General features: G+C 41.3%; 1 protein-coding gene across 2 annotated transcripts in view; it reads left to right on the top strand.

Annotated features, from left to right (window-relative positions):
• The window catches only part of hace1 (HECT domain and ankyrin repeat containing E3 ubiquitin protein ligase 1), a 102,827-nt gene that overhangs the window by 42,630 nt on the left and 46,443 nt on the right, over nt 1–13,754 (top strand). For both annotated transcript variants that reach the window (XM_072553056.1, XM_072553065.1), the window contains 2 exons: nt 5,016–5,112; nt 11,255–11,356. In XM_072553056.1, coding sequence (XP_072409157.1) covers nt 5,016–5,112; nt 11,255–11,356 — 199 coding nt within the window. The remainder of the gene's footprint in view (nt 1–5,015; nt 5,113–11,254; nt 11,357–13,754) is intronic.

Raw genomic sequence — 13,754 nt, forward strand, 5'->3', positions numbered from 1 at the left:
GGTGGATTACCCCAAGCGGCTGATATCTTCTGGGAAGTTGACCTGACGGAGTTGGTTATGTCATGACAACACTTCAACAATATGTCAATCATTTAAGTGGCAATTGGCTTTGCGGAAATCAATTGTTCCTGGGGCCATAGGCCTTCTAGTGATGATTTCAAAAGGGCTTAGTCCCATTGATTGGTGGCTGCCCAGATTGACCGGGCTTGTGGCCAGGGCACTCCCTCTGGGTGGTGCTTAGTGAATCTTTGTTTTATCATCTGGTTGGTTTGTTCCGCTCCCCCTGAAGTGGGGGTGATGAGGGCAGTGGAGGCCCGTTTAATGTTTAGCAACGTGCAAACTTCCTTGCAGTCAGCACCTATGAAGCATGTCCCTTGGTCAGCATTTGTACTGGTCAGGACTCCCCACTGAGGAATGTGATCCTTACACAAACTTTAGTTATGTGATCGGCTGTGCCTCATCAGGTTGGAAAGGCTTCCACCCAACTGGAGAGTTTGGTGACGGTATCTAGGACTTCTTCAGTATAGCCTCATCATTGTGAGAGGGATTTGTAATCACTTTTAGGTATTAGAAAAGTCCTGCAGAAGCGGGGGGGTCTCACTTGGGGCATAGCTATGATGGGTCTGGAGTTGTTCTTGCGGCAGGTCGTGCAACAGTCTGCCACCACCTGTGCATGCCTTTTAAAACCCCGAGCTCACCAGCTCTTCTGGAATTATGGTGTTTGTTGCAGAGCCAAATGTGTCCATGAGTCGATCTATTGCCCTAAAAAGAGGCATTAATGAATTCAGGGCAATGAGTTTGTTGTGTCTCTGTTGCTAGATATTGTCTTTGTACAGGTAAAGTTCTGCCTTAATCCAGGTCCATTTTTTCCTCTCTCAGCACTGACTCTGCATATGCTTTAGATTAGATTTTTTTTTTAGGTTAGATTCCCTACAGTATGGAAACAGGCCATTTGACCCAATAATTCAACCCTCCAAAGAGCAATCCATCCAGAACCATCCCCTTACATTTACCCTTGACTAATGCACCTAACACTATGGGCAAAGTAGCATGCTCAATTCACCTGACCTGCACATCTTTGGACAGTGGGAGGAAACCCACGCAGATATGGGAAAAATGTGCAAACTCTACACAGACAGTTGCCCGAGGCTGGAATCGAACCTGGATTCCTGGCACTGAGGCAGTAGTGCTAACCACTGAGCCACAGTGCCGCCCTGAAATCTTTAGGTCTTGTGTCAAAGTCCTGAGAGTTTTTAGTTTACACTTTAAGGTGGGTTCCAATGGAGGCTATTCTTGTGAGGCAGCCTCTCTGGCTGCTTGGCCAGCCAGAGCATTTTCTTGGGTTTCTATGGGATAGTTATATGGCTTCAAGTAGATTTCAGACTTTACCCCTATCTGAATGGGAACACAGAACTGGCTCAAAGGTAGAAGACAGAGGGTGGTTGTGGAGGCCTGTGACGAGTGGAGTGCCAAAAGGATCGGTGCTGGGTCCTCTACTTTTTGTCATTTACATGAATGATTTGGATGCAAGCATAAGAGGTACAGTTAGTAAGTTTGCAGATGACACCAAAATTGGAGGTGTAGTAGACAGAAAAGTGGGTTATTTCAGATTACAACAGAATCTGGACCAGATGGGCCAATGGGCTGAGAAGTGGCAGATGGAGTTTAATTCAGATAAATGCGAGGTGCTGCATTTTGGGAAAGCAAATCTTAGCAGGACTTATACACTTAATGGTACGGTCCTAGGGAGTGTTGCTGAATGAGGAGACCTTGGAGTGCAGGTTCATAGCTCCTTGAAAGTGGAGTCGCAGGTAGATAGGATAGTGAAGAGGGTGTTTGGGAAACTTTCCTTTATTGGTCAGAGTATTGAATACAGGAGTTGGGAGGTCATGCTGCGGCTGTACAGGACATTGGTTAGGCCACTGTTGGAATATTGCGTGCAATTCTGGTCTCCTTCCTATTGGAAAGATGTTGTGAAACTTGGAAGCGTTCAGAAAAGATTTACAAGGTTGTTGCCAGGGTTGGAGGATTTGAGCTATAGGGAGAGGCTGAACGGGCTGGGGCTGTTTTCCCTGGAGTGTCGGAGGTTGAGGGGTGAAGTTAGAGGTTTACAAAATTGAGGGGCATGGATAGGATAAATAGACAAAGTCTTTTCCCTGGGGTCGGGAAGTCCAGAACTAGAGGGCATATAGATTTAGGGTGAGAGGGGAAAGATATAAAAGAGACCTAAGGGGCAACTTTTTCGCGCAGAGGTACGTGTATGGAATGAGCTGCCAGAGGAAGTGGTGGAGGCTGGTACAATTGCAACATTTAAAAGTCATTTGGATGGGTATATGAATAGGAAGGGTTTGGAAGGATATGAGCAGAGTGCTGGCAGGTGGAACAAATTGCGTTGTGATATCTAGTCGGTGTGGATGGGTTGGACCGAATGGTCTGTTTCCATTCTGTACATCTCTATGACCTGCAGCTGTATGGAATCCCCTCCTTTGCCAAGTGGCCCAAAATTGTGGGCTACTCCAAATGCATAATGGGAATCTATGTGGATATTTGCCATCTGTCCCTTTTGCTATCTTGCAGGCGTCTGATTAGAGCACACAGCTTGGCCTGTTGGACTGATATTCTGACAAGTAGACTACTTTTTGCCACGACTTCAGGTAGAATGGTTACTACACAACCTGCTTTTCTGATACCGTTTTCAACGGAAGAGAACCTGTCTGCACAAAGAATGAGATCTGGGTTCTGCAGAGGCTGTTCAGCTTGAGTTGCTTTGTCTACACGTTTTAAAATTTCCACACAGTATTGTTTTTCAAACCTCTCTCCTCCCTCTTCCTGCTCTCTGGACATTGGGAGCATTGTTGCGGGGTTAAGTGGGCTGGCCTGAACTGTGGGATTTGAGGGCTTCTAATACTGTTGTGCAGTGGGTCCATCTGGCTGCACTTACTTGCAATATTCTATTAGTTGACAGTAAGGCATACACTGTGTGGGAAACGACCAGTTTTGGTCGACATTACAGCCTAACTTGTGACTTCCACTGCCCTCAAACAACTTCCCCGGTCCAAGGCTACTGCAATTAGTTTTGCTCGGTGGCATCTATGGGTCTTTGTAAACTTCCATGATTTTGCATCAATTTGGTTGTCATGGATCCTTCCTTTTCATTTACAAAAAGGGTAAATCATTTTCCACATTTCCCAAAGCTGATGTCTAGCTTAAGACCTTTTTTAGATTCCTAAAAGCCTCTTGTTGCTCTTCTGTGGGAGTGATAATTTTCTTTGATGCTCTCTTGCTCTTTAAGAGATTTGTTCTCTGGTTGTGGTTGTGCTAGTTGTGTGTAGGAATCAATCTAATTCCTGTTAAAGTTACTCAGTCCTAAAAAGGATCCGAGCTCCTGGATAGTAGTGGGCTTTTTTTTTCGCTTCTGAAATCTTCTGCCCTATATACACACCTTCTTCCTGAAACACTTTTGAGCCTTGTTAAAATTGGCTTTATGTCCTCGGGAATGCAAGTGGTCCAGTAGGATTCACGGATCCTCTTCCTGCTGTTCCTCTGTATTCGAGGTGAGTAGAATATCATCCACATACTGAATAACTATAAAAGACAAACCAGTAATTAGAGTCATATAGTCATGGAGTCCTACTGCACAGAGGTCTTTAGGCCCAAACAGGTTCATGCTGACCAAAATGTCCATCCACATTAACCCCATTTCCCTGGATAAGGCCCATATCCTTTTAAACGTTTCCCATCCATGTATTTGTTGAAATGCCTTTTAAATGTTGTTAATGTACTTGCCTCAACCACTTCTGCTGGCAGCTTATTCCAAATGTATACCACCCTCTGTGTTTAAAAAAAAAAGTTGCCGCTCAGGTTCTCTTTTATCCTTTGCTCTCAAACCTTAAACTGGTGCCCTCTAGTCCTCGATGCCCCAACCCTGGGAAAAAGACTTGAGTGCATTCACCCTATCCATGCCTCTCATAATCTTATATATTTCTATCAGATGCCCCCTCAGTCTCCTGTACAGTAAAGAAAAAAAAACCAGCTTTTCACAAATGATTATGCAGGACCAAGTGAAATACAATAGAACTGCTACGGAAACCACTGTTCCTGGACAGTGAAGGCAAACTTCAAGTGAAGGCCAAGGTGCCAACCAGAATCCTTTGGCCATATCTAACATAGAAGTATTTATGTTCTGGTGTGAGGGCATTAAAAGTAGTAGTGGGATCTGTGACCAGTGGAGTTTTTTGATTGATCGGGCATTTGTTGGCCTTTCTATAGGCAATGGCCAAGTGCCAAGTTGCATCAGGTTTTCACACCGGCCATATGGGGCTGTTGGAGGAGCTGTGTGTTTTCACCAATATGCCTTGTTCTTCCAGTTGTCGGATGACTGCAAGGTTCCTGCAGTTGAGGCTGGGGTAATGGAGTATTGTTTGGTTTGTGCTCTCAATTTTTATTTGAAACTTTTTCCCTCATGCTTTTCGTAATTGGTGAATCTATGACTTCTTCAGAATTGATATGTATGATTATCTGAAGAATCTTCACTAAAACCAACGAGTCGTATTGTAACAGATTGATTAAATAATTTGAGGGATTCACTAATTAGCGTGAAATGTTCTTCCCTGTATTTTATCTGTAAATAACTGCAGCTGCATATTCTATCTCAGTTCAGTAACCGTGAGTCTACTGAGCTGCTATTGTTCTACTTATGAAGACTACATTAAGCAAATATCTTTTGCTAACTTGAATTACTATCAGCCAATATCTGTTGCATTAACTATGGGCAGTCTATGGCCATTTGTGCTGCTCAGTCAAGGCCAGCCCTGGTTTTAAGAAACCGGTAGAGAATGGAGTTGAGGTAACAACCAGATGTGCATTATTGTTTATAGAGTGATGAAGCTGAAGGGGTGAATGACCTATCTGTTCTGCTATGTTCCAAGGGAAAAGAACTGAGTTGATTTGATACAGCGTACATTTATTAGTTGTAAATTTTTAAGTTGACTAATTTATTTATCAATCTTTTGCAGTCATGGTCAAAGAGATACAGCGCAAATTTTGATTTCAAGGGGAGCCAAATACTTAGCTGACAAAAATGGTGTTACTCCACTGGATCTCTGTGTACAGGTACAACTTTGGTTCTGGTATTATGACTTAGAAAATGTTCTTGGCTCCTTTTTTTTTGCATCCAAAGGAGGAATAGAAAGTTTGTTCTAGACTAAACAAAGTTAAGTAGAATGAATTCTGTTGGGCATTTTTGTAATGAATTTGAATTCTCAAATAACTGGCGGAGGAGTTTTCAAATCTTTGTCCATCTCTCACTAGCAATTTCACATTACCTATTGGAATAAATTATATATGTACAATTTGTTCAGGGTAGATCAGGCAACCTTATTGTGATTTCATTTTCTGCTCTTCACTGCAGAACCTTTTCAATGAAAGAGCTTCTCCTTGTTTTGGTGTGTTTTCCAGTATATGGAGCAAGCTTGATAACATATAAACATTGCATTATTCTTTGTCCCTTCTTTCTTTAGAATCCCCAGACCTTCCTCTCTTCCCGCCGCCCACTCCCCCGCCCCCCCCCCCCTCCCGCCCCACCCCGCCCCACCCCGCCCCACTTTGCCTCTTTTCTCTACTTAAACATCTTACTGGTAATAAAGATCCCATTCCACAGTAAAATCTGTATGTATTTTTAATTCGTTCATGGGGTATGGGTGTCAGTGATAAGGCCAGCATTTATTGCCCAAGCCTAATTGCTTAGAGGGCATTTTGAGAGTCTGATACATTGCTGTGTGTCTGCAGGCAGGACAGACCAATACAACAGTTTCTTCCCTAAACATTTGGGTTTGTAGATATATGATTACATGATCATCTATGAGAATAACTATTTTTATTCCAGATGTTTTGTATTGAATTCAAATTTCACCATGTGCCATGTTGAGATTGCATCCAGTGTCCCCAGAACAATAGCGTTCTCAATTCCCAGTGACTTTACCACTGCCCCATGCAATTCCTCATCTCCAGTTTTCATCCCATTTTTGGCGAGATTATTTAATACTGCTGTACATTATCTTTTTGTTTCAAAGATTTCACCCAAACTCTGGTTGAGAAAGTGAACCAATATTCTTTTTTTTTTGGTTTTTCTAAAATTCATTCAAAACATGAGTGTCGCGGCTACGCCAGCATTTATTACTATCCCTAGTTACTCTTGCAATGGTGATGGTGAGTTGCATCTTGAACTACTGCAATCCATGTGTAATAGGTAGACCCATGATGCTGTTCGGGAGGGAGTTCTAGGACTTTGTTCCAATGACACTGAAGGATATGTTTCCAACTCAGGATGACGAATGGCTTGGAGGGCAACTTGCAGATTGTGGTGTTCTCATGTATCTGCCACCCTTGACCTTCTAGATGGTTGAGGTCATGACGTTTAAAAGTTGCTGTCCAAGCAGCCTTGTTGAATGTCTGCAGTGCATCTTGAATGCATTGCTGCTACTGAGGTTTGGTGGAGAGAGTGAATGTTTATAGATGTGGTGCCAATCAAATGGGCTGCTTTGCCCTTTGACTTTGTGTGCCATTCAGTTCATAGTATATGCAGTACAGCATCAGGCCATTCATCCCAACTCTTCCATGCTAATATTTCCATTTCTAAGAACTGGGCGGCATGGTGGCACAGTGGTTAGCACTGCTGCCTCACCGCGCCAGAGACCTGGGTTCAGTTCCTGCCTCGGGCTACTGTCTGTGTGGAGTTTGCACATTCTCTCCGTGTCTGTGTGGGTTTCCTCCGGGTGCTCCAGGTTCCTCCCACAGTCCAAAAATGTACAGGTTAGGTGAATTGGCCATGCTAAATTGCCCGAAGTATTAGGTGAAGGGGTAAATGTAGGGGAATGGGTCTGCGTGGGTTGTGCTTCAGCGGGTCGGTGTGGACTTGTTGGGCCGAAGGGCCTGTTTCCACACTGTAAGAAATCTATTCTCATCTAAAACTAAATTCCCCGTCATAATATTTCAAAGTACAGAAGAATCCCTTTGGCCCATTGAACCTGTATCAATTTAATAACTAAATCTACAGTACTACCACTTTCTGGTACTTGGTCCATAGAATAATGTGACATTTCAAGTGCACATCTAAATAATTTTCAAAGTTTGTGAGGTTTCGTCCCAACCTGTAAAAATTCTATCCACCCAAGTAATAAATTCCAGATTCACATCAACTTCTGGGTGACAATAATTTCCTCAATTCCCTTCTAAACCTTCTGCCTTTCACCTTAAAATTATGCCACATTGTATTTGAAGAGTCAAAAACAGAGAATAGCTGCTTTCTATCTATTCTTTTTCATTCCCCTCAAAGTGTTCCCTACCCTCGGCCTCTTTTGCTTATCTAGACTCTTCATAGCTGAACTACTCTCAGCCTTCCCAAACTTTACCATCCACCCCCACATTTTCTTCTACATCATTCATATACATATCATGATCAAAAGTGAAATCAGCACTGACCCCTGTGACCCACCTTCTATCCTGGTCTTCTGTCACCATGACCCTTTGTCCCCCAGCAACTAAGGCAATTTTGGATCCAACTTGCCCTGGATCCCATGTACCTTTACTTTCTTTATCGGACTCTCATGGAATCTTTTGGCAAAAACTTATAAAATCCTATAAACTATAAATTGCACTACTCTCATTTGCACATGGTTGTGTCCTTGAAAGTTTCGATCAAATTAATCTAATACATCTCAATCCGGTCTCCTCTCAGCCCCCTCTGTTTCAAAGGAAACAATCTGAGCTTCATCTAAATCCATGTTTATTGTGTCCTTCAATTTTGTCTTCCGTCATTTCAACCACACACAGGGTGAAGACGTTTCTTCCTAACTTTGTAAAGACTTGGGTATGAGATGTTTGCGGCAAATTTTTATTTTAAATTTTAGTTTCGAAATTGAATAATGGCACTATATTTTAAGAGTTTAAACAAAATAAAACAGAATTGCAGATGCTGAAGATCTGAAGCAAAACAAATTTTCTGGTGAAACTCAGGTCTGGCAGCATCTGTAAAGAGAAAGCAAAGTAGAGATTTTGAGTCCAGTGACTATTCTGGATGGTTCTGAAGGATCATTGCACTCAAAATGTTAACTCTGCTTTTTCTGCATTGAAGCTGCCAGATCTGCTGAGTTTCTCCAGCAACTTTGTTTTTGGCTTTAAATATAAGTTGCTTGCAGTAGAATTTTTTTTGTTCCTTATGGAAAGTATGCAATTCATTCCGACAGTAAGATGTGCTGAGGTAAATTTGAAATTGGCTGTAAAACAGCAAACTGACTTAGTAATGAATCATTTTTCAGGCATGTGCCAACCAAATCCTCAAGGTTGTGGGATAAGTAGGTAAAGTTTAGGTTTAGAAGGGATATATGATGCTCATCTTTATTAGTCGAAGCATAGAGTTTAAGACAGGGAGGTTTTGCTGTATAAGATGTTGATTAGGCCACAGCTAGAGTATTGTGTGCAGTTCTGGAATCCACATTATAGAACGAATGCAATAGCAGAGGAGATTTACAGGAATGTAGCCTGGGTTGGGGAGTTTGAAAGATTGGATTTTTTTCCTTCAAGAAGAGGAGACTGAGGTTCATAGATACGGTACATGGCAAGAAACATTTCTCCCTGGTGAAGGGGTCTGTGACGATGGGGCAGTACATTTAAAGCAAGGGATAGAAAGTTAGAGGAGATGTGAGGAAACTGCTTTTTTTAACACCAGAGGGTGGTGTAAATATGGAACTTCACTGCCTGTAAAGGTGGTAGAGGCTGAAACTCATGTATTTAAGAAGTTTTTAGATTGACATTTGTGATGCCAAGGTATGTAAGGATATCGGCCAAATGCTGGAAATTTGGGATTAGAATAGTTAGGTTTTTTTTGACTGGTGCAGACTGGCTGGGTTGTTCTGTGCTGTAGACTTTTATGATGCTATCTACCTTCCTGGCATCACATTCCATCAGGAATTCATTCCATTCCCTTTGCAGTCTTCTCTGACTCCATTTTGAGCCCACCTCTTCAAACTGTGTTTTAATTGCTGCTTACTATTTGCACTCTAAGATCTTTCATCCTACTTTCAGTTAGGAAATGCGAGCATTGTGAAGTTTTGTTCCAAAGTTTTTGTCATATTAGGTTATTTAACTAAGCTGACAGACGCTAGATGGAGTAGGGGCTGAGAGTCTGAGTGGGAGACTCTCCAAAGAGTCATTGTAGACTTGTTGGATTGCATGGCCTGTTTCTACACAATAGGGATTCTATAATTCCTTATAACGCAAAATTCAGGTCAATAATTTTCACCTGAATGAATGCTCTTCAAAACAACAAGCAGTGTCACCAAGCAGGAATAAGACTTAACTGAACAACAAATCTCAAAACAGCTTTATGGTGTTAAGTTCTCAAATGTACTTTCTTTTTTTTCCTTTTAAATGTTACTTTGTACACATTGCATATACCTCAACAGATGTCATTGCCAACTCTTATCAGGTGATAACGAGGGGAGGTGATGAGCCTGATGGTAAGGGGTGTGGTTTGATGGGTAGTGGGAAGCATAGTATGGAAGCATTACTCCTGGGCAGTAGCCAGCGTGGCTAAGTAGTACTGGTGAGCATGATCAGGAGTGCTGAGGGGTGGGTTGAGAAGATCTGGTCAGCATGATGGCATTGGAGGTGGGGGTGGGGTTGGTTCCTTGGGGTGAAGGTTGTATAGTTTGGACGATGTTAGCTTCATTTAAAAACCCAGTGCCAATCAATAAACAGCAAAACAACCTCAAGGAATGCAATATGAGTTTGACAAGGTTCCTCAGGATAGACTGATTTAGCAAAGCTAGATCTCAAGGGATACTGGGAGAATTAACCATTTGGCTGCAGAACCGGCTCAAAGGTGGAAGACCGAGCAGGGTATTGGGGGGGTTGCCTTTCATACTGGAGGCCTATGACCAGCGTGTGTCACAAGGATCAGCTTTGGGTCCACTGCTTTTCGTTATTTATATAAATGATTTGGATGTGAACGTAGGAGGTATGGTTACGAAGCTTGCAGACACCAAAATTGGAGGTGTAGTGGACAGCGAAGAAGGTTATCTCAGATTACAATGGGTTCTTGATCAAATGGGCCAAGGAGTGGCAGATGGAGTTTAATTTAGATAAATGAGGTACTGCATTTTGAAAAGGCAAATCCGGTTAGGACTTGTACATTTAATGGTAAGGTCCTAGGGAGTGTTGCTGAACAGAGACCTTGGAGGGCAGGTTCACAGTTTCTTAAAAGTGGAGTTGCAGATAGATGGATAGTGAAAGAGGCATTTGGTATGCTTTCCTCTATTAATCAGAGCATTGAGTATAGGAGCTGGGGCGGTCATATTGCGGCCGGAGAGGGAATAGGTTAGGCCACTTTTGGAATATTGCATGCATTTCTGGTCTCCCTCCTATCGGAAGGATGTTAAACTTGAAAGGGTCCAGAAACAACTTACAAGGATGTTGCCAGGGTTGAAGGATTTGACTTGGAGGAAGAGGCTGAATAGGCTGTTTTTCCCTGGAGCGTCGGAGGCTGAGGGGTGACCTTTTATAGAGGTTTATAAAATAATGAGGGGCATGGATAGGATAAATAGACACGGTCTTTTCCCTGGAATGGGAGAGTCCAGAACCAGAGGGCATAAGTTTAGGGTGAGAGGGGAAAGATATAAAAGAGACCTATGGGGCAACTTTTTCACGCAGAGGGTGGTGCATGTATGGAATGAGCTGTCGGAGGAAGTGGTGGATGCTGGTACAATTACAATATTTAAAAGGCATCTGGATGGGTATATGAATAAGAAGGGTTCAATATGGACCAAAATGGTGATTGGCAGTTTGGAAGATCTTGTTCATTGTATGCTATCAAGTTGATTGGGCATGGATAATAAAGCACATCTGTAAAAAAAAAACAAGTAACTTTGCTATGTTTCTAATATGTTGGAAACCACTGCAGGTACCCTTTTCCACATGAGAACTACTTTTTGATTGGTTCACAGAAATGCTTTCTAGAACATTCTCACTTCCCCTCTTGTGAGAAGAACATCAGGCATAAGTTTAATCTGTCCCATAGGTGTTGCTGAATTCCTTTTAACTGGCTTTATGGTTTTAAGCAGTGAAGGATTCTGTAGCTTGTAAGTTTAATTGTTGTGAAATGGTTCTGTAAACAAAATAATCTTTTGTTTATTTCATTGTTTGGTCACCTTATTTTGTTAATCAGATGTGATTTCTTGTAATTATTCTGCTTGTTTAGGGAGGCTATGGAGAGACGTGTGAAGTTTTGATCCAGCACCATCCCAGACTCTTCCAAACACTGATTCAGATGACACAGAATGAAGATATCAAGGAGAACATGGTAATGTTCTCTGAACTTAATTCACTAGATCAGTTATGAATTTTAAAAGTACAGTGCAGAATAAAATATGAATGTCGAATGATAGACAAAAATCCTCTGGCCTATCATCCTGGTCCCATACATTATCAACATACGCATCTAAACACTGCATCATTACCTGGAAGGGGCACAAAAACCAATTTAAACCTCAGACCAAAATCAGAAATTGCTGGAAAAACTCAGGTGGCTTGGCAGCATCTGAAGAAGAGTCACAGAACCCAAACTTTAAGTCTGCTTTCTCTCCATAGATACTGCCAGAGATTTTCCAACAATTTCTGATTTTGTTTCTGATTTCCAGCATTTACGGTTCTTGGTCCTTTTTTTTTAAAAAAAGCTCAGGCCCATTGGGCAGGGGAGTGAAATAGGGCATTCCTTTTGCCCCAAACAAAAATATGGAGATGTAAAGAAATCCATCAAGCCTCATCATTCTTTGTATTGTCTACCGTTTATTTTTTTTTTTCAGCCTGACAAGTTCAATTCTTGTCGAAAGAACTGCAACAAGTTTGGTGCCAGCCGAACAAGGCAGTCACCTATTTCAGGAGTCTACTTTTCTGAAGACCTCAATATCTGAATCTGAATTAATGCAACTTAAAATTGCAATTCCCTCAACATCTCTCACCTACAAGCATTAACTTAAGCTAGTTCTTAATTCAAGCACAAATGTTGTCATCTTAATCATCTTTTCAACATGGGTCAGATTACTCTGATTTTTTTTTTGATGCGTTTTAAGTCCATCTGTTCCGAATTAGTCTCCAAGAATTTTTTAAGCCTCCACATCAGACACCATGTCAGGAGACTAATAGTTTTTCAGTGGAGTCATGACCAAGGTCTTGCACAAAAATAAATTACTCATAACAAAAATTGAGGCTTACCCAGATTGTTCAGAGCTATTATCAAATATAATTTGAAACTGTACTACATGAAGGTTTGAAAGAGCAGTGTAAAGAATTAGGAAAGAATATGGACCGTATTGCAGAGCTTGGGGCCTAGACAGCTGAATCCATAACCAGTAGTGATGAAGTGATTAAACTTAGAGACACTCTGTTCAGAATTGGAATGCAGCATATCAAGGAGTATAGGGCTGGGAGAGGTTGCATAAATTAGAAGCAGTGAACCATGAGGTTGGTAGCTGAATGGAGCTTGGTATAAATTAGGTTATGAGCAACAGAGATTTGAATGAGCTTAACTTTTATGGAGAATGCAAGGCAGAAGACTTAGGAATAGTCAAATGTAGAAAAAACCCAGAGGTTATAGATGTTGATAAAGGTTCGACCAGGAAACATTTTGCAAAAGTAGCAACCAAAATGTGCAATATTTGGGAAGGAGAATAGGTGGTTTTCGTAGTGGTCAATAGTGTGGTCAGAAGCACACCCAAGGGTCAAATATAACACCAAGGTTAAAGCTTAACTTGTTTATCTTTGGACAGTTGCCAAGAAGGGAAGTTTATGCTGGGGACTGAAAACAGTGACTTCAGTCTTCCCCATATATAGTTTGGCAATATTTCTGCTTGGACGTGTTGGACAAGCAGTCCAAAGATATGTCGACAGTGGGTGAGTCAAGCAGGTTGTGCTGGGCTAGTAGTGGACATTGCTTTTGAATAAAATTACCAAGGGCAAAATAGTATGCTTTGTCTTAGTCAATTATCCTATAAATAAATACTGTACAAGACAGTGTGCTTTAATTATGATATTATGACACTATTCGTGAATCTTCAGAAATCTGCTTTCTAGAACATATCTCTTTATTTCCAGCTTCTTTTAATGCTAAAATGTGAACGCAAGTTGAGCAAGTTAAAGCAGCATGCTACCAATCTGAACATCATTTCACAGTCATGAGTCAAAATTCCCCCAAAATAACTAGATCTGCCTGCAGTGGCTGAACATTGGATCGTCTGCATGGGTTAGAATGGAAACAATCAATCTGCAAATTTGTCAATCATGTTTCCAGTGACTACATAGAAAACATGAATAAAATTAGAGAAGAACAAAATTTCTTCAAAACAAATGCCTATGGGTCACCGCTGGTAACCAGTCCCAAATCGGTGCAAATCAGTTTATAATTACTTTCTTCCAACACTCTTCCAAATAGACTTGTGTCCAGCTCAGTTGTTAACGTAATATCAGAGGCTTCCACCTTGTGTGTGGAAGCTTTTTGTGTCTTTTGTGAAAAGCTTAAACATATGTGGTAGAACGCTTGGCAATATATTATGATGGCATTGCATAGTATATTACAAGACTTTATATAAGCTGTAAATTGATCTTATTGATCTGTGTAATTTTAAGCTTTTATTATTACCTAGTATTGCACATTTTTAAAGTCTTTTAGCGATTGAAAAAAATTGTTTGCTCAAATCTTTAAT

This window comes from Chiloscyllium punctatum, chromosome 3 (assembly GCF_047496795.1).
Source record: "Chiloscyllium punctatum isolate Juve2018m chromosome 3, sChiPun1.3, whole genome shotgun sequence".
Classification (NCBI taxonomy): domain Eukaryota; kingdom Metazoa; phylum Chordata; class Chondrichthyes; order Orectolobiformes; family Hemiscylliidae; genus Chiloscyllium; species Chiloscyllium punctatum.